This window comes from Crocodylus siamensis, chromosome 9, assembly GCF_052110815.1.
Source record: "Crocodylus siamensis isolate JL-2025a chromosome 9, ASM5211081v1, whole genome shotgun sequence".
In the NCBI taxonomy this organism is placed as follows: Eukaryota; Metazoa; Chordata; order Crocodylia; family Crocodylidae; genus Crocodylus; species Crocodylus siamensis.
The window spans coordinates 49,025,560-49,047,275 of NC_143403.1; the positions used below are offsets into that span (position 1 = coordinate 49,025,560).

Sequence of the window (21,716 nt, forward strand, 5' to 3'; positions counted from 1 at the left end):
ATTACAGCAACATCCCATCTAGCATATTCACTGTCTTACCCGATCCAGTCTCTGAACTCAACACAGTTAATCGTTGTTACCAAGCCTTGATACAGGTAACTAAAGAACATAGCCAGGGGGTTCTAAGCCTTGGTGTTTTCAATACAAAATCTGGCCACTTGCTGGTAAGATCATCCAGATCCCTATTTCTGCTGGGAGCTTTGCTCCAGGAATGCAGTGTTTGGCAGGGCTTCATGCTCAGGATGTCATGTCCAATTTTTATGCATTAAATATCCACTTCTGAACACTGAAAATGTTACTTTGCCTAATGTATGAGCAGTGGTGGCGAGAGAGAATATTATTTGGCGGGGGGGGGGCGGCTAAGGGTGCAGGGGACAGTACAGAGTGGCGCAGGGCAGTACGGGGCCACCTCCCTCCTGCAGGGCTGTTGCGGGGCCAGCGCATGCTGGGGGAGCTGGGTGCAGTGCTACGGTGTCACAGTGGAGCTGCGTTGAGGGAGCTAAGCCCTGTTAGGCCCGGTCTTCTGCCACCTATGTGTATGAGCTATAATTTGCCTAAGAAGAAACATCATAAACTGGGAGCCATAAGTTGACACTGTGGTACAAAACACAATCGACTGTAAAACTGTCACTGTGTATGAAAAAGACAAATTTATTAAGATCTAAATATTCACTCTGAGGCTACAGCAGAATAAATGCTGTTACAAACAAGTAAGCACTAGGGTCTAACAATTTATACTGCTGATAAACAGCTCTCTGGTCTCATAGGTCTGCATGTTTTGAAACACTTAATGTTCTTGAAGTAATTAGTCAGATGCCATTTTAATACAAATTCCACCAGAAAGTTACAATCAAATGCATCACCTGTGACCACTGCAAGATAATTCATTTAATCAGATAACTCTGGGAAATAGGTAAAACAAAACAAAAAAAAAGGAAAAAAAAAAAAAAAAGAAAAAGAAAAGAAACCCCCCCCCAAACATATACTTGTTAAACAGTAAGGTAAGTTTAGCAGCATTTCAAAAATTTGAAAGTCCAAAAGGCTCTGTTAATCATGAAACCCTCAAATGCAACAGTCTGAGGACTAGAGCCTATCCTGTGAGCATAAAGTGAAGGGATGGAGAATCATTATTTATCTGTCCGGGAAATGGGATGTCCACAGTGTGCAAAAAACAAAGACAGACAAATGTGGGTAGCGTCATGGCTGTATTAACATTTATAGTTCAGCATCTGTTACCTCTTGGTTGTGCTGGTGAATTCCCACTTAGCCAGAGAGCCAGGTTAGGCTATATAGTGTAGGGAAAGCTGTGGATAAACTACAATTTCATGCACCTTGGGCTAGATTTTGGCTGTATATTTAGATCCTCTGTGCTGCTCCAACAGTTTTTGTGGTTGTAAAGGGACTGAAACTGCCCACAGCGGAATTACCAAGCTGTCCCTTAAAACAACCTAAACAAAAGCATCTATGCAACTCCAAACGCATGCTTCCATTTGGCATTTCTATGAACCAGAGCTACACTCATACCCACTGTCCAACCTAGAGAAAAGAGTCTAAAATGCTGCTTGCCATTTTTAGCCAAAAATAATGATTCTATGTGGCTTGCTAAATAGCAGTGATAAGCAATCCCTTCTGGGTGATATAGCTCACGATGGCTTTAGAGACAATGTAAATCCTGATTCAGAACCTGAATATGAACCAAAACCATGAGTGAACTGACTTCCATGCAGCAATATTTGCAGCAGTGGTTTGTACACCTCCTTTGAAAGAGCCAGTTATAGCCTGACCCTTTAACGAACTGTGGAGGGACACTGATAGTTCTCGTAGCTTATCACACCAATGAGGAGCCTACAGGAATGCAGGATCTGTCAAAACGGTAAGCAGGCATCTGCATCCCCCAAGCTCCTCTACATGACTGAATCAGCTCGGCACACTTGCACATGGTTACCGCTTTTTACCAGCCCCACAAAACAGCTTAAAGTGGCAGTTTTGAACCATGCTATGTTCCTACATACTGAAGCCTGAGTTCTTCCTTTTTTTTTAGCAACTGCTAACCTCTTCTTGACCCCCCAGGTGAAGCACTCATGACTTATTGCCACTCACACTACCACCAGCATACTTCATCTGTTGACTGTCAACTCAAGGTGTGAACAACTGATCAGCTCCCATCCCCATCAGCATGGCACCTGTTCACTAACTCTGTTCTAATGGCTGCTGGGACAACTGCTGCCCAGCTGTAAGCATACTTAGGTTATTTCATGTGAGGCTTTTTGACTCCATAAGACAGCCAGCCTTTTCTGTAAACCATCAGTGAACAGCTAGTCTCTTCACAAGTGTTTCAAAGGCTATTTGAACATCATTCAAGAGGAATGCACAGCAGGTAAGGCAGCACTGAAGTTGTATTTTACAATAGCAACTGTACTTTTGCAACTTTAAGGTATTTACCAGCTCCATCAAAGAAGAGGAACAAATATTTTTTAGGTATAACTGATCCCTTGGGCATAGACTCCTAAACATCAGCAATGCAATGCACTCAAAGGGACTGCTGACCTGTTAGAAGGGCGGTCCCTTTGGGTTCTTCCAATTGAAAACCTTTGCTCTTCAATACTGGAGTAACTCCAGGAGGAAATTAAACGTCAGATCTTTCTGGCAACGGATGGGGATAATCCCAGCTTCCTGCTCAACAGCCCATTCGTAATAGAGCAGCTTTCAATGACAGCATATGTCATGTCCGAGGCCAGAGATGCTGATGCGTAGATGAAGCCTACAATCATTGTATTACAGAATAATGAGTTAGTGGAAAAGCACTTTGAAATAACTCAGGTATGAAAGGAGCTACCTAAAATCACATTACTCTAGTGTATAACTGACGATTACCCTGAATGTCCCCTTACTCATTCTTAACAGTGCACAACATTAGATGGGATTTTTTTAATTTTGTTCTTGAAGCTGTGAGAGAGAGCCACTGGCCGTGCTCACAGCTCTCCCGAGAATCGGCAGTATTATTTAATTTTTAAAGAAAAATGCAGTAAGATTGTAAATTAGCTGTGCACCACACTTTGGGGCTAGAATAGGGCGGTGCCAAAATAAGCAAGAGACTCTTAGAGAATTGTTCAATCACCCAGAGAGCTCAGTACAAAATTCCTGACATAAAATACTGAAGTAAAAAATTAATAAAAGAAACCACAAGGTTGTGTGATGGGAAGTGGACAGGTGTGGACATGAAGTAATGTTGCTGAAACAAACTAGCAGCTCTAAGAGAATTAGACCCTTATGCAGGTGAGGTTTTTCAGAAGAACTAGTAGAGTTGTCCAGCTTGAGATTATAAGAGTTTTCATCATTAAACCTGAGTGAATTTGGTTTGTTCCCAAAGACCCCTGGCTTCTCCATAAAGCACTGAAAATAAGGCAGAAATCATGCAAATCAGAACTGGGCTTCAAGTTCTTCACCAGCATTATCTTACAGTGAACACTAACACTTCGTTTGCTGCAGATGGTGGACATATGCAAAACTCCCTTTTCCAAACTATACTGAAGCCTGGGATGAGGTCTGATGACCTGTGCCGTTTCAGCATGTTTGGAGTAATCATTAGATCAAGCTTTGAAATCTGATGGTCAGCGCAAGGGAAGAAAAATCTGAGGTACAAAGGGGGATCAAACTCTCTTAACACCCAGTTTTTCTGTTCAAAGGAAAACTGCATTGATTGTTACAGAACAGCACCTGATGCTGCTAATTTTTATGTCCCCTTCCCCCCACAACCTGGCTGGGATTCTAATACCGGTAAAACCAACCATAATATATATTTTTTCTTCTAAAAAAATATGCGCATGTTCCTTGCAAAGACACACAGTGGAAAAGAAAGCAAGAGGAGGCTTTCAGTCTTTTTTATCAAAGGCATCAATGTCTCTGTTGAACCTCAAATATTTTGCCTAAGGATAGGAAGGTAAAATAAAAAAATAGAAAGTGTGTTAGCAAATGCTCCCATGCAAAACTCTAAATTTTATTCACTTTTATTTATATATTCAACAATTCTAAAGTATTTACTTCTTGCTTTGACAAAAATGAAAAATATAGGAGCACTTTACTCTCTTTAGGAGAGAAGGGTTATATATACAGCTATGGAGAGATATCAGTTCCTCCTTTACATAAAAAGAAAAATAATATTAATAAAAAAGTGCTTCATTGATCAAAAAAGACTAAGAGCTGCAAGCATTTATTCACACTATACATCACAGACCCAAAAAACCCGTATCATAACCTCTTGGCACCTGTCATTAGGAACTGCAGAATCTTAGACTTAGTTCTGACCGTCTACTTGCACCACAAAACCACACCATGTTAGTGTGCAGAACTATACCATGTCCCCTAAAATCAGACTTCTAATCACAACCTCAATGGAAAAACCAGAGCGATAGGAGCTGTGTATTACTCTGGTTCCTGTTCCAACTTTCTCTGTTTTACCTGAAATTGTAACATCTAGAGCAGTTCCAGGAACAATTGATTCTAGATACAACTCAAACTGGAGACCCTGTCTTTCTGTCTGCTCTTCCCTACCGATGATCTGAAAGTGTTTCAAAGCATGTACCAGGGAAGAACTCAAGGAGTCTTGTTACCAGCCCCTTTGTAATTTAAGTACATAGGCTGCTATGTGAAACAGCTTGAAACATTCATGTATGTCTTGTGAATCTTTAGCTTAACTCTACAGCAGTTTATGCTTCTTTCTCAAAGAGCGAGGAAAGTTCAGCTGTCAAAAGTAAAAGGCCTTGACATTTCTTTCCCATTAGGTGCTACCAGACATTCTCTCTGTGTGAGCTTCACTCTAGGTGATGTTTTGATGCTTCACTAACAGCGAGTATCCATCTTGCCCAAGATCCATTATAATTCCTTGCACTTTCATACTAAAAATTTTCAAATACTTCAGTGGGATTTGTTCTTTTTGAGAACATCAGAAGCAGAAGCTGTCACAACTTAAATTTGGACAATAAATCATGAAGCAGAATGTTATAATGTGCCTTTCTTCTCCAAACTGCACTAAGCAGTGTTTATCAAAAGGCAGAGACATGGGTACAAACAGTTCTTTGTTAGAGAGACTCACACTTTATTGAGGTGACTTTTAAAAGCATGGAAAAATCCATGATTTGTTTTATTCTGGATAGGGCCCTTGGTCAGGATTTTCATGTCTGGAGTATGCAGACCACAGGATGAAGAGAAGGAAATGTTTCACAGATGGTACCAGAGGCGGTATGCTACCTTTTACTGGCTGATAGCCTGAGGGTAATGACATTTAGTTAGCATATCACAGCTGTCCTTTAGTTGCTCTGGGTTATCTCATTAAAGTGTGAGTCTGATCTACAGTATGATATTCATCCTATGTTAGTAGGAACCAGATGAATGTACTATTAGTGAAACAGCTCTGCCTTCTGTGTAAACCACCCTAAAAATGGAGCAAGGGTAGAAGTTTAAAAGCCGCCTAATTTCCCAAACATCACCCTTTTTTTTAAAAATAAATTGCGTTTACAGAATCTTACATAGAGATGCCAGTGTAAAACCAGCCCCAAACAAGCAGTCTGTTCAATCCCCTTCCTTCTCACTTCCCTCAAACAAGCGCACACTTTCCTTAGCCAAAGGTGTCCAGATGTTTCCACTCAAAATAACAGCCAACTTGGCTAATGGCAATAACACATGGATTATATAATAAGTATGTACAGAGCCACTGAGTGTGGAAATCTGTGATTGATTCCCCTTTCACGCAGGGAGGATAACTAAACCCACTCTAAGAACAGAGGGGGAGAGTGCTCTCTTGGGAAAGAGATTCCCATTTCTTCTAGCAGCAACAGTTTCCCAAACAGCAGTTTCTGGTTTGGAAGTAACAGGAGTGACTGAAAGCACTAGCACTGACACTACAGGTATTCACGCTCTGCACGCCATCTCTGGACTGATCCCCCTCCTCTCCTTTCCTCCATAAAAAGGAAAAGTCTGTCTTCAACACAGCAGTGGGAGTGCCAAAAACATCAGGGAGACCTGGCTCTGGACCCAGCCTCCTTTCCCACTCTACAGTCTTCCAGCAAACCAAAAAAAAAAAAAAATATATATATATATATATTATATATATATGTACACACAAACAAGATAAAAAGGAAAGGGGGGGCAATAGATGGAAATGAAGAGTCCCACAATCCAGTAGTACATCCTAGAGCTCTGATCCTCCAAGCAGTATTCCATGCCTTAAACTCCAAAGTGCATGGCTTCTCCAGTCCTACCAGCGTCAGTTCACCAGGCATGTGTGAGTCTGTGTAGGGGAAGATTAGCACTGTCTCTCTTTCCCATTCCTTCCAGGCTGGAGCTTTAATTTGAAGTGGCAGTGATGGGTTTATCCAGTTCAAGGTCAAGGCTGGAACAACTGGGGTGCAAGCTGCTGTAGCAAGATTTGCAGACTCTGCTGGGTTCAAAGAGCTGTTGACTAGGAACTGGCACCTTCTGGTTACAGCAACTGGAACAAAAGACATTTCCACAATTCCTTGAAGCAGGAACAAGAAGAGGAGAGAGAAATGGAAAAAAATTAGAAGCATATTAACACAGCTACTCACGTTTTAACCTGACACTACCTCTTAAGTGCCTGTGAAAGTGGCTAGCCCGGGAGACTGCAGTTGTATTTTTTAAGTAACAGAGCACAGGCAAAAACAGGGCAAGCCTCCCCACCCCAGCCTACACCCATGTGGCAGCACTGATGGGACCAGCTCTATAGCTAAGGTAGAGATTGAAGGCTAAATACTTTTACCTGTTATATACCAAAATGGCACATATTCAGCTGCATATCTGCAGTTTTTGGAACTTATGCAGAGTTTTCAATTCAGCTCTGCATACTGCCACTAAACATACTCAGTATGGCTCTGGTCTGCCTAGGCAGCTGTGCAGTGAAACAGATTTGCCCATGTATACCCCCTAAGGCAAGGTAAGTCACAGGATTTTACCTGCAGAAAAAAAATGAGGATCCGGTATTCAAGGCTGGACCCAATGATAAGGACACTTATCCAGGAGGCCCCAGTTTCTAGGTCTCCCTCACACATGGGGTTTGAATCTGTGGCTCTGCTTCCTGGCACCAGTGTGGCACAGGCAAGTCTATATGCACAGCTTTCTCCAGCACTTCTCTTGGAGCTGGGCACAGCCAGCCCAGAGAGGGAGTTATATTGAACCAGAAGCAGAAGTGTAAGACAGAGCATGTGGTTCACTGAGATGACTGCTGCTTGGCAATGAAGGGCAGTCAGGGCAGCTGAAGGCTGAGCTGAGTGCTGCCCTGCTCCTAAAGGGGCAAAACCTGTCTAATACTGTTTATACAGTCTAGCCAATGAAATGAAAAGTGCAGTCTGGCCAGCTTCAGGAGGAGGGCTGGAGAAGAGGCTGCCATGCCTCCTGAAGGTCTGAACAATTTTCTGGGGATTAGGAGATGTAGGTTCAAACTCCTTCTGGTTACGGGGGACATAAAACCTAGGTCTTCTGCTCCCAGGGCAGATGCTCTAACTATTAAGCTACTTGGCTAAAAGGCTGACGGACCCTCATCCCCCCACCCATTTTACCTTGCATGGTGCTCATCCAGGTTGATTCTGTCACCCATTTTGCTCTGTGGTGAATAAGAATCCCAAATGGGACTGCAGTTACGTGGCAACGGACATGCCATTTAGGCCTCACTTTCCACTTGTAATTCAACCCCTGGCCTCTCTTGCTGAGTGCTTTAGGTGCCTAAATCTTACTTTCAAAGGGTCTTAGATGCCTAAATCACTAATGCTCGTTTGAAAATGTTCCTTAGTTCTCAGTGTGTGTCCTGGGACCCTGGCTGAGGGCCCGGGCACTAGAATAAGTTACCACGAAGTAAAAAAGCACAGGATTTACAGCACAGCAGCTGATTTATGGTAACTGCTCACAGGCATGCTCTCAGGTAAAGAGAAAGCTAATCTCTGTCTGGCTGCTCCTTGATGAAAGAGAAGTAAGTTACTGCAAGTTAACTTGTGTACCACTGGATAGGACAGAGGACAAACAGGTATGTGAAATAACTGCCATGTTGTAAACTCCTGCCCATATTTACCTTGCAGTAACTTGTTTGTGGTCCCACAACCTTAAACTCTCACCTAGTGCAAGCTGGCAAAAAGGCTGCTGCAGGGCTCTTACTTTGTTAACTAATAATGTGAGCCAGGTCTGAACGGTGGCCTAACAGAAAAAGGCTCTGGGTTGCTTTACTTGTCTAAAACTGCCTGCTTGGTAAGGATAAGTACCTGGGGGTAACTGGGCCTTTTCCTCCAGCTTCTTACAAGTAAATTCTTTAGAAAATTAAAGTACAAGACAGACAGAAAGTCATAATAAAATTAAAAACCTGTGGTCCTCCCAGTTTCTGCATGATACAATAAATGTGTGTACAGTAGCTCAGTGGAAGCACAGCAGCCCCACACTTCTACATAGAGAAAATGTATGAAAGTCAACACGAATCATGCAAAGCCATGAGATGAGCAGCCACATATCTATCCCATGCTTAGAAAGTGACAGTGACGATGCAACACAATGAACAGTCTTGTACGTGGTCTTGTCAGGTGTCAGTTGGCGGAGGCACACTGGCTCATGCACCTCAAGGGAGCTGTGGATAAGATTTAAATCTGGAAAATGACTGAAATTCTTCTCCCCCACGCCCCCGCAAAGCCTGGCTCTGATCGAGTGAAGCTGACAAGAACTCCAGTTCACAACCCTGCCCTCAAAGACTAGGAAGGCATTATTAAGGCTTTAGCACTGAACTTCAGGGATCTGACTTTTTCATGTTCGACTCAGAAACTCCCAGGGTTTATCTGCTTGGCTGAAGCCTTTCTCATTAACTGTGGTGGGAAACTGTTGCTGCTGCCAAGAGATTTCTGCCAGGAAGAAAAGTCTACATGTAGCAATCTTGATTCATCTTTTGAGATTACCAGATGCCGGTCACTAATGGAGTGACAGTCAGCAAAGGGAAATCCCATTTTTACCTCCTTACGCCAGCCTCTGGTCTTAATCTCAGCACTAGCAAACTCAATGATGGCTATAGATTTGTATGGTGGTTTTGACACTGCCTCATGGATGCCATCAAAAACAGCTGGAGTGAAAATGACTTAATGCAATATAATACAGAAAAGCCCTGCAGGAAAGCAGTTCAGGTATCCTACAGTCCTGCTGAAGCAATGAGTATTCAGCACAAACTTACTGTTGGCAAACTATAATGAAGAGCAGCCAATAGTATTCTTTAAGATACGTACTGACTTGAAGCAGCTCATCTTACACGTTTGAGTGTTTCCCCCTGCCTAACCCCGTGTGACAGGGCACACCGCTCCAAAATGACAACCCGTCACACTGAAACTCAGTCCCGTACACCCTGCCAGACATCTGCTTCACCTGAGATATGCAAAACAGAACAAACCAAAACAACCCCCAAAACAAACAAAAAACCCATCAAATTTGGCTTTCCTCTACAGTGCCTGGAAAATCTTATTCGTCCTGTGAGAGATGGCATTTTCTTTGCCTCATCATAATCTTACTACCACACCTGCCTTGTCTGGCCAGTCACAAACATCTACCCCTTATACTACCGTTCCCCACACTGCTTGTTATTCCTGGGGTATTTTAGTCTCTCAATAATTGTTGGTCATCTCCTTCCAACACACTTCAAAGCTACACTGGGACTGTCCTGTAGCATTCCAGCAATACTAAGGCAAAAAAGGAAAGGAACTGGAAATAAATTGGTGACTAAGCACGGTTTGCTGCTCAAACAAATGATTTACTACTAAAATGAGACTTAGTTTAAACTGAGATGTGTTTATGCTACAAAAAGCTTAATCCTAAATGCCTTCCTGTGGAAACAGCGGCCTGGTCAGAGCTCTAAATCCCTGGCAGGATGTACTATCCATCCACAATTAACTTTTGGTGGTTTCTGGGCAAGTGGAAAACAAAGAAAGGGAATAAAGTTAGTTTGGAAAAGTTATCAAAGAAATACAGACAGACAACAGACAGAGGCTGTTGCAAATGCTCACCAGGTTTGATCAACACGTTCAATGTCCCTGCAAGGAGGGGAGAAACAGCTCAGAAGGGAAAATAGCAAAAGAAGCAAATAGTGGCAATGAGGGACACTGGAGTTTTTTTAAACTGGCAAAAAGTTTAGAATATGTGGTTTTAAAACTCATTTCACCTTCAAAGGGAGAAAGGACGAAGATCCACCCTGTGCAGCAGGATTAATGACAACGTAAATTACTGAAACTTTTTTTGGTCTTCTAGTTGCTCAGGCAGCTTATTACTTACAGGTGGTATCTTATAAACCACAAAGTTGGAAACAGTAAGACCAGGAAATGCAAAAACTAAAGGGCAATTAGGAATAAGACTGAAATCCTGAAACAGTTTCAATTCCTTAGTATATAAAAGCACAATAGGAATTCCCCAGAGCACAGACTTGTCTGGAAGTTGTAGACTAGATCCTAAGTGAGAGAGTGAGTCCAGGGAGATACAGGAGGCAAAGTGATGATGCTGAATGGGAACATTTTGCAACAGATGACTAAAATAAACAACCCAGTAGAGAAAAGACAAAGGAAAACACCAGACTTCATCTCTTATCATGTTCTTCAGACACATATTATTTAAATGCTTAGAACATATGCTTTTCATCTGAAGTTATAAAATATATTTATCTACACACACATAGACAAGGAACCCTAGGAAAATGAAAACTGTTCAACTTCTGTTCATTCTTCCATGGGCTTATCTTTTTAGGAGGACAAAATGGAAATAAATAGAAACATGGACACAAACCAAAGATTATGTTTTAACTCACTGCTGCTTCTTATGGCAATACAGCATCAAAAATAAACTTTTAAGTTATAGCTCCTGTGATCACCTTGTCAACTGCAAGATTCATCAAGAAGACTGTATAATATAGTGATATATCTTGATTCCTAAAAGCTTTAAAATGCAGCCAAAAAACCTGTGATTCCCTGTCTCAAGCCAGAATCAAACTAATCAACAGGCTAGTGCTACCTGCCCTTCATCAGACCACTGTGCTGGCTCTATCTAGTATGGCCTTTCTGGGCAACAGATTTTGCGAAGACTAATCCAATCAACCCGTATTCCAGATGTCTGTCTCAAAATTTCTTATACAACTCATGTAATGAGGAGCAAAGGAGAGATGGAGAAGGAAACAGTTTTCTACCCAGTGATGGAAAAAATGTTACTGAGGGGCTGACAGTATTAAATGGTAAATGGACTGTATAATGCTGTATTTTCTCAGGTATAATATACACACGTTTCCCCCAAAACCAGCTGCTGGAAACTGGTGCGCGTGTTTTAAGTAGGGAAATACAGTAATAACAATTTCTGCAGCAACAGGGAGGGGGTTGAGAAAGTAATGCTGCACATAAGGCACAGGGAACAGTAAAGGAAGCACACAGCTCCTTGGCTGTTAGCTGTAAACACTTTCTACAGCAGAAGCTCATGCTGCAGAAGCCGCTACTAATTCAGCACGAACTTCTGCACTTCCAAAACAGAGCCAAGCCCAGGCTGGAACAGAGGCCCTCAGCTGACTCTGCAGGTGCTGCTGCTGGATCAGGCTCTCTGCTGACCTGGCAGGCATTTCTGATTGCCCACCCAGCTCAGCTCAACTGGTTTAGCCAGCAGCACCTGCACATCCTACAGCTAGGCAGTAAGCCTGCGCAAAGCAGCTAATATTTGCTTCGGATTCAGCTGATTTGGGGGACAGTGATTCAACTTGGTGATTCGAATCACTGTCCTGAACTGATTCAGTTGAATCTGATTCGGAGATCTGGCCGGCACAGAATCGCCTAAATCTCCAAATCAAACATGCCTCATCCCCTGCCCACTCTTCCAGCCCTATCAATAGCTGTCCTGCCTGGCCCTGGCTTCCCAGCAATTTAAAAAAAAAAAAAAAAAAAAAAAAGCCTGGCACTCACTGGCTACTGCCAGACAGGGGGGTGATCCATGCTGCCCCCCCACTGCCCCGTGCTGTGTGTGGGGTGGTCTCCATGAGCCCCCATCTGCCCACTCTCCCAGCCCCAGTGTCCCAGCTCTTTAAAAAAAAAGGCAAAAAAAGAAAGCCCCCACTCACCGGCTCCTGCCAGGTGGGGGGGCCATCCCCACTGCACTCGCTGCCCCACACTGCATGGGGCCTCAAGCCCCCATCCCCTGCATGCTCTCCCAGTGCCCCCCATGGCTACTTTGCCTGCCCCAGCATCGGCTCTTTAAAAAAAAAAAAAGCCCCCTCACTCACCAGCTTTTGCCAGGCAGGGGGGGATGATATCTCCTGCCTGCCCTGCGCTGCATGGAGGGCTCTGCCATGAGCCCCCAGAAGTCCTGACAGCCACTACAGTTTCTGGTGAGTGAGGGCTTTTTTTTTTTTTTTTTAAAGAGCTGGGACAGCCATGGGGGGGGAGGGCGGAGAATGGGCAGGGGTTGGGAGCACGAGGCAGACCCCCCACACAGTGCGGGGCAGTGGGGATTGCCCCCACCTCGCTGGCAGCAGCTGGTGAATGGGGGCTTTTTTTTTTTTTTTTTTTTTAAAGAACCGGGAGCTGGGCTGTGTGGGGCAGCCATGGCGGGGGCTGGGAGTGTGGGTACTTGAGGGGGGCACTCAGGGGAGCTGGGGGAGCAGGCAGGGGATGGAGCCTGGAAAGAGTCCCCCCATGGCCCCTCCCCGCTTCTCCAGCCCCCCACCCCAGTTATCAGCATAGAGTCTGGGTCCAGCTCCCTGCAGCAGCGAGCAGGGACTGCTCGAACCTCCAGATCTCTCTGCAGCTCTCTGAATCTTTTCCGAATTGATTCAGAGAGCTTCAAATTGATTCAGACCTTTTTATTAGTCTCTTGATTCAATTCAGATTCGACTGCCAAATCAGGCCAAATCTCCGAAACAAATCAGCACCCAAAGCTTCGCACAGCTCTACTAGGCAGCTAACAGAGCAGCCACAGTCTTTTGCTCTGCCCATAACTGCAGTTGCCTGTGTCTTCCCTGGGAAAATACTGTACTTATCAGTATTTTCAAGGAAAAATCTCTACTTCTTCATCCTGCCTTTCAAAAACGAGGTGCGTGTCTTATTAGGGAGGCACGGTGTACTTGAGGAAATAAGGTAGTTTATAACATTTACTTATGAAACTATGTTTGGAAACAGCAGGCTGCCTCTGAATCAAAACTGAAGGGAAAAAAAGGTCTGAGTATGTTTCAACAGGTGCAGAGCTGATACGAGTTGCTATTTTTGAAGTAGATGCTATAAACAAATGGGAATTCAATTAAGGAAGCAGCCTTGTCTTTCAAAGCTGAGTTCCTTGACTTCAGCAGTGAATATAGACCTTATACTTTAAAATTTCTTTTGTTTTTGTAACTTACCTGCAGTGGTGCTTCCTGCTGGCAAGCCAAAATGTACTGTCACAACCATAGCAATGGGCAGCTAGGTGATCTGGAAGCCATCGTGTTACCTGTGAAACACAGAAAACAAAGACAAAGGTATCAAGGTCACAGCACTTATCTAGAGGGCTACAGGCTATACTGGCAGGATAGATTGGGGAAAAAAGGTTGGGGGCGTTGCTCTATACATTAGGGAACATTATACATCTTTTGTAATAGAGATGGGGACAGAAGAAGGACAGATCAAAGTCCTATGGGTCAGATTTCAAGGGGGTAGGGGTGAAAGGGACTTGGTAGTGGGGGTCTACTACAGACCCCCACACCAGGAGGAGGAGTTGGACCTAGAATTCTTGAAACAGCTCTTAAAGACAGTACACTCAAAGGACGTGGTTGTCATGGGTGACCTAAATTACCCAGACACCTGCTGGGAGGAGCAGTCAGCTAGGTCTGCCCATTCACCTAGGTTCCTAACCTGCATACAGGACCTACATCTAACACAGGAGTTATGCAGTCCCACTAGGGGAAATGCCTTACTTGATTTTGTGCTGGCCACAGAGGAGGACTTGGTGGGGGATCTACAGGTACAAAGTAACCTAGGGGATAGTGACCACCAATTGACAGGATTTACTATCTGGTGAAAGATGGGTAAGACAACTAGTAGGGCAAAAGTCCTAGACTTCTGAAAGGCCAGCTTCAACAAGCTCAGGAGATTAGTTAGAGTGGGACAGAGGGATAACCACATCTGTGAGCTGGGAGTCCAAGAAGGGTGGGAGTTCCTCAAGGGACTGATCCTGCAGGCACACAGGGGTATCATCACAGTACACACAAAGGGAGGCAAAAGAGCCAAAATACCTTCTTGGCTGAGCAGGGAAATTAAGGAGAGCCTTCAGAGGAAACTGTGGAAGCAGGGGGCAGCTACCAAGGAAGAATATACCTGCTTGGCTCACGCTTGCAGGGAACCAGTGAGGAAGGCCAAAGCAGATACAGAACTCAAGTTGGCAACAAAGATTAAGAGCAACAAAAAAGGCTTTCTTTAAGAACATAGGGAGCAAGCAGAAGGTGCAGGGTAACATAGGGATGCTAAAGAATGGACTAGGGCAACTCGTAACAGATAGGATGGATAAAGCGGAGCTCTTAAATGATTTCTTTGCATCTGTATTCCTAGATACAGATACAAACACACCTCCCAACAAGACTTTAGTCTGGTGTGAGAGAAATACCAATCCAGCAATGGTTAGCACTGACCTAGTGAAGAGGTACTTGGAGGGGCTGCCTGTATTTAAGTTGGCGGGCCCCGATGATCTTCACCCAAGGGTACTAAAGGAATTGGCTGGTGTCATAGTGAAACCACTGGCGCAACTGTTTGAGTGCTTGTGGCACTCAGGACAGGTACCAGAAAACTGGAAAAGGGGCCGATGTGGTCCCTATTTTCAAAAAAGGGAGGAAAGAGGACTCGGGTAATTATAGGCCAATTAGCATCACTTCTATTCTTGGCAAGATTTTAGAAAAAATCATAAAGAATCACATTTGTGGGGGGCCAGTGGGTAATACAATGTTAAGGGGCAACCAGCATGTGTTTGTAGCAGGCAGATCCTGCCTGACTAACCTGGTCTCTTTTTATGACCACGTCACAAAATGCTTAGATGCAGGGGAAGAGATAAATGTTATTTACTTGGATTTTAAAAAGGCTTTTGACATAGTGACACACCCACTTCTCACAACTGAGCAGCTGTGATGTAGATTTTTTCACAGTAAAGTGGGTGAAAAACTGGCTTATGTGACACACCCAGAGAGTGGTGGTGGATGGGTCGATTTCCTCCTGGAGAGATGTGGGCAGTGGTGTCCCCCAAGGCTCTGTCCTTGGACCAGTACTGTTCAATATCTTCATCAGTGATTCAGATGAAGGTGTTGAAAGCACTCTGTCCAAATTCGTAGCCAACACCGAACTATAGGGTATAGTAAACACAATGGAAGGCAGGGAGCGAATTTAGGCCAATGTGGACAGACCGCGGAAGTGGGCAGATCAGAATAGGATGCAATTTAACAAGGATAAGTGTAAGGTGCTGCACCTGGGGAGAAAGAATCTCCAACACACCTATAGATTGGGAAGTACCATTCTGAGTACCATAACAGTGGAAAAGGATCTTGGAGTCATAGTCGACACAAAGATGAACATGAGTCGCCAGTATGATAAGGTAAGAAGTAAGGCTAACTGCACTCTTTCTTGCATTTGTAGGTGCATCACGAACAGGTCTAGGAGGTGATACTTCCCCTCTATGCGGTATTGGTGAGACCGCAGCTGGAGTACTGCATCCAGTTTTGGATACCACGCTTCAAGAGGGATGTGGATAACGTTAAGAGGGTTCAGAGGAGGGCTATGCATATGGTTGAGGGCCTGCAGGTCAGATCCTATGAAGACAGACTGAGGGACCTGAATCTCTTCAGCCTCCACGACAGAAGGCTGAGAGGTGATCTTGTGGCTGTCTACAAGCTCATCGCGGGTGATCAGCAGGGAATAGGATGGCCACAAACTGAAGGACAGTAGATTTAGGTTAGACATTAGGAAGAAATTCTTTACAGTCAGGGTTGCCAAAATATGGAATAGGCTTCCAAAGGAGACTGTGCTCTCCCCTACCTTGGAGGTGTTCAAAAAGAAATTAGACAAGCACCTGCCTGGGGTTACTTAACCCCAGCGCTCTTTCCTGCCTGGGGCAAGGGGTCAGACTCAAAGGTCTACTAGGTCCCTTCCAACCCTAGAAATCTGTGAAATCTATGACCCAAACTCAGAAAATCAAGGCAAGGTGCCTTTTGCTTTAAGGGGACAGAATCAGAGTTGGCAATAATGAAATACAGAAAAGACAACTCTCAAAAATGTGATTCAGTGCATTCTCCCCAGGCACACAGAAACGAATAGGGCTTAACCCCATTTCACTTTACGTGCCTAAACATTGCACATGTAGAAGCAGAACTGCAACTCTCAGCACTTACAGTTTGCAACTCAGTGGCCACACCTACATGAGACACTGACTGCGCAGTAGCTCGTTACTACTGCGCAGTAGTATTTCATGGCACAGAGCATGATGCAACGCTACTACACAGTAGCAATGAGATTCTGTGCAGTAAGCATGATCTAAAAGCCATTTGGCGAAGCTGCTGTGTAGTAACTCTGGTTACTGCGCAGTCATTTAGTACTTGTATATGCAAGCACTACATGCACAGTAACAACTGTGCAACCAGCTTCTCGTGCAGGTGTGCCCAGTATTGCCCTTCAGTGCTACTACCCTGCTCGGTAGTGCTGTTTCAGCTAGGTAAGTAGACAGCGAAACAAAATGGCTCATGTATGTGTAAAGCTGGGCAAGTCCTGAAATTTTACGCAGGCAAAAAACATGGCTATCAGGTGTGAGAAAGTCCCTTTCTACTACTTCGCCCAATAATACAGTGGGTACAGCACTTAGCTAGGGAGCAGGATATCTCAGTTCTACAACCTACCTGCCCCACAGGGGTTTTAAAAGTGTCTCCTGTTTCCCAGCCAAGTGCTCTAATCCTCCAACCAAGGGCTGAGAGCATGGACAAACGTAACACTTGGACTGGTTTAAACACAGTTTAAACTACAGGGCTGGATCCAGACCTACAGGCATGTATGGTTTGTGGTTCTGCACACTTCTTTGCAGTGGCACAAATCACATACTTTGCATGTTAAACCATGCATAGCGTTCCTAATTTGCAGTTCTGGGGCAAAATTTGCTACTGGAATTTCCTGGTAGCAAAAAAAAAAAAAAAGAGGAAGAAAAATGCAGTGCAAAGCACACCGAAGTGGCGTATGCCAGGACAAAGTGCTGTCTGCTGCCCCGTCTCTGTGTGCTGCAAGAGACCCCACACTGAGGCACCCTGTGCACTCCCGGCTGGCTGAGGTGCAGGCAGCCCTGGGTTGGCTGTTCCCGTCTTGAGGCACACTGTGCCCCAACCATCTGCTCTGAGGCTGGCTGGGGCCAAGGTGCCACAGCGTGGCAACTCCACATGCTTCACAGTGGAGCCCCTGCACTGAGGCAGGTGGAGACAGGGCGCAGCCAGCCCAGGGCTGCCTGTTCCCCTGTCTCAAGGCACACTGCACCCCAGCCAGCTGGGGAGCAGCTGGCTGGGGCTCAGAGTGCCTCTGCGTGGAGGCTCTGCAGTGCATGGAGATGAGGCATAGGCTGCCTGCTCCCCTGTCTCCATGTGCCACTCCATGGCTGGCTAGGTCACAGGGTGCCTCAGCATGGAGGCTGCCTACCAGCTAGTCCCACAGTGAGGAACCCTATGCCCTAGCCAGTACCCACTGCAGCACACGGACCAGTGGAACAATGTGACCCGCTGCAAACTGCATGAGCACAGGCGGGCACTGCAGCACAATGTAGTGGCACAAACTTGTGCCACTACTATTTGTGCTGCTGCAAGGACATGCCCCTGCTCATGTGGACATGGCCCAAGTGTCTAGAGGGACAAGCCAATTTAGAATGGTTTAAACCTCCTGGACTGTCTCCAAAGCATACCTGTTTGTCGTTTTTTAACAGGTTCAGTATTATGTGCAGACACTAATATTTCTGTGACTAGTCTCTGCGCAGACTTCCAGATATCCCACATTGCACAGCTACTCTGGTACACAGCCAAAACTGTATGTCATTAACCCTGACCTTGTCCATGCAATCCCAGACTGATTTGGGCTAGGGGGCAAGAAGAGGACAATGGCTAGGTGGGTACAGTGGGTACCCTTGCTTCTGGAGTCCCAGGGCAGCTGAGTATCTCTCTGCAGCTTTTAAACAGAACTTTCCCCCAAGACCCAGGTCAGTTTCATTCTACTGGTGGCAACTAACCAAGCTTTGGGGCATCCTAGGCTGATCTGAGCCAGGGAGGTAGCTAGGTGGGTAGTGGCGTATGCCTGCTTCTGAATTCCCAAGGGGCTACCAAGTCTTTGCAGCTTTTAAACAACACTTTCCCCAGGCCACTGGTTAATTTAATTCCATTCCTGACCTTTGGCAGCCCCCTACACCAGAGCACCCAGTACACTGGGAACCTACAAGCAGAGGTCTAGGCACTTCCCAACCCCAACCTTCCTGTAGGAAAGCCTTCTTAAGCCTGAGCCAGAAACCTTGGGCAGCCCTCCAGAGCACCCAGGACACCCTTTCACTCCTACATCAACCTGCGATGCACTGAACCCTGGTACACTGCCAGAAACTGAAGTAAAATGAGGAGTGACTTGGGGGAAGTGCTCTTTAAAAGCTACAAAAGCTCTGGCAGCACCAGAGCACCCAGAAGCAGAAGTCTAGGTAGTCCCCATCACACACCCACACAAGCACGTACATCTGGGCTCCCTCAGTCACGGCACCACCAAATTTTATATATACAGTGTAGGAATGGTCTTTATAGAACTCAATGTTAGTGAAAAAAGGGAGCAGAAAAATGCAACTATGGTCGATTTATGTCTTCTTCTTCCCCTTCCTTGGCATCCAGCTAGTCAGGGTCTTCTTCTTTTTGGAGAACACTGGAGCAAGGCACTGGCATGTATGCAGGCCTAGGTATTCACTACCACTCCCCAGCAGCAGTTGGACAGCACTGCAATGCCTAAAAGGGGACTTAGAACTCTTGGCAGTGTGCATATGGATGCCTCTAAACTGGGACAGTTGTTAACCAGTTTCCAACCAGTGACATTCTTGGAATGGTTCAAGTACTATGTCTAAGTAGAGCCCTCTCCAGCCCTTCATTTGAAGTTAGCCCACTGGTCAGCCAAGATGTATAAATATGTGGGGTCAGGAGAAGTGAACAAATTGGAAGGTGTGTGGCTCAGCAAGCTGAATGCAGTCCTGAAAAGGAAGGGGCCTTGGATCTAGCCTGGGACCCTAATTTGTGGGGAAGAAACTTTCTACTATTACTTATTCACTGACTATTAAACACAACCTGACATGGACTAGCTCCAGGAGAAAGGTGTGTAGATAAGCAATGCCTGCTTGTTATAGCACTTGCTGAGAACCAGACAATGCAGGTACAAACTTGTTCTGGGGAAGGGGGTCCCAGAACTCAGGTCTTTTACCCCTAGGGGGATGCCCTGACCACCAGGCTATTGGGCTAAAATACAGGAGGGCTGCCCACTTGCAGGGCAATTCCATTTTCCCTGTGGCAAAACAGAATCCCAAATTGTACCTAAGTACCAAAAGCTACAATTACATGGCTATGTGCAGGCCACTTAGGGCCATAAAGTGAAACAGGATTTTGCCCATAATAACTTGGTTCCTGATTTTATTTCTGCACTGTAAAGGCATCCAAGCCAAACACATACATACTGAATAGGTAGTGCAGGGAATTATGAAGACCTTCCACAGTTTCTCAAACAGATTTCATATGTAGACAGCTGACAGCAGAGGGCTTAAAGGCACAGGTACAGACATTCAAAGTATTACAAGACAAGTTAAGGCAACGGGGTAGTTTACCAGAACCCGTAATATTATGGCTTGTGTTAAGAATATTATGTCCTAACAGAAGGAAAGAGGAAGGAATATCACAGACAGGGAGTTAGTCTGTACCTCTGTGTCCTGTTTATCCACCTGCTCCCAGCTAGCTTCAGAGAAAATCTCTGTGCTGCAGCGAGACAAGCAGTTCTGATCCAGATTGCTTTCCGAGTCGGGTATTGAAGTCTGTTGGTAAACAAACATAGCTGAACAGAACCTGCACATACTCCCACTTCTACATGAACAAGATTTGGACAGCTGAGAAGGGGGAATCTGTGCACCTCCTGCTGGGAAAGACCAGGGTTTGGGTCATATACACTTACCTACCTACAATTTAGATTGCAGTAACACAGACAAGAATGGGATGGGTTATGGATCCACCAAATGAGGGATTTTTCTTGGATAAAGGTATACTTCAACAGGTCAGATATGAACTGTTAGCCCTTTAATGCCAGGATTAAGCAAGGTGACATGGCTTTAAGATCTATGTACTACTGTGTATGTGAAACGGTCTGGCTATAAAGCACTTAATTAACTGTGGCCCCCTAAGAATATTACAGTTATAGCCTGTTACTCTAGTTTCACACACCAATTTCCATTCCAGCGTTTTTTCACTTTTAAAACATATTTGTAGCATGTGTGCCTTGCTGTCTCAGATGTCTCATGGGAAGATGCAAGGTAAATTCATACAGGACCAGACATAAGGACTAGAGCATACATTCACATGTAGGTCTTTGGACTGATGCTTCCTTAATATACTCTTGCCAAGCAAAACTTTTACACTGACATGCTTGTTCTCCATATGCTTGTATACAGAAGCTTGTACCAAGCCAGGCCAGGCAGAAGAAAAAAAGTAGAGCCAAGAAAGAGATTTTTAAAATATGTTTTGGTGGCCTAAAGATGGACACAGGCATTAAGTAGTATCCATCAGCATGCAGATACCTAATTCCCAGTCTAGATTACAAGCTATGAAAGCCTTTAATAAAATGAGTGCTTTGAATTAAGCCTGTGGGCCACATTTCTGCTAGGAATCCAAGCTCCTGCTAATGAGAAAAGACAAGTTTGCTTTGAATGATGCTCAGCAGAACTTTCATTCACACACTCAGCATTTAGCTATTCATTGTACTGTCATTGGCACCAATCTGACTGGCTCCAGAAGCCCATACAATTCTCTCCCAATGAATACACCTGGGACTATCCACCAGCTCTGCCAACCAGACCTCTTTGTCAGTTCCAAAAAATGCTTATGCCTACATGAATAAAAATGAAACTTGTAAACAATGTACAGTTGCGTTGTTGCTGAAAAGTAAACACATTACAATGTGCATGTATTACATTTTAATTAGCATTTTCTGTGCTGTGGTAGTGCCCAGAGACTCCTCCTAGGATCTGCCTATCACTATGCTCTGTGCTGTTCAAACCTTCCTTCAGAAGACAAAGCCTGCTGTCAGAAGATTACAACATAAGAATTTTCTTAAACCTCCCCATTTCTTCTCTCTGCCTTCATCTTCTCTCATCTTCTCTAGCTCTTCCTCCTCCTTCCACTCTCTTATACATTTGGCAGTACCAGGCCTTTGAAAAAAAGAGCTATGAACATTGCACTAGACTGTACAATTGCTTGATAGTAGTAGGTCTTCAAAGAACAAGTAGGGAAAGCCTCTGCACACCTGGCTCCCAGCTCCTCTGGCTCCCCACTGCCCCCTGCCACTCAGCCGAGTGGTAGGGGCAACAATTTAAAAGCTGGAGGGTCTGGTCTGAGAGAAAGGAAGGCAGAGACCTTCCCTAGCCTGGCTCCCTGCTTCCCCTTGCTGTCCTGCTGAGTAGCAGGTGGGAGC

The 21,716-nt window shown here is 44.9% G+C and overlaps 1 protein-coding gene across 9 annotated transcripts in view; it reads right to left on the minus strand.

The window, feature by feature from the left end:
• Positions 1 to 631: 631 nt before the first annotated feature.
• Positions 632 to 21,716, minus strand: part of MTMR3 (myotubularin related protein 3) — a 191,318-nt gene continuing 170,233 nt past the window's right edge. For 3 of the 9 annotated variants that reach the window (XM_090062185.1, XM_090062182.1, XM_090062183.1), the window contains 4 exons: positions 19,957 to 20,067; positions 13,385 to 13,473; positions 10,035 to 10,061; positions 632 to 6,514 (listed from right to left, as the gene is read on the minus strand). In XM_090062185.1, coding sequence (XP_089918311.1) covers positions 6,343 to 6,514; positions 10,035 to 10,061; positions 13,385 to 13,473; positions 19,957 to 20,067 — 399 coding nt within the window. In that variant the 3' untranslated portion in view covers positions 632 to 6,342. The remainder of the gene's footprint in view (positions 6,515 to 10,034; positions 10,062 to 13,384; positions 13,474 to 19,956; positions 20,068 to 21,716) is intronic. The other 6 variants (XM_090062189.1, XM_090062187.1, XM_090062186.1 and 3 more) reach the window with 3 other exon arrangements.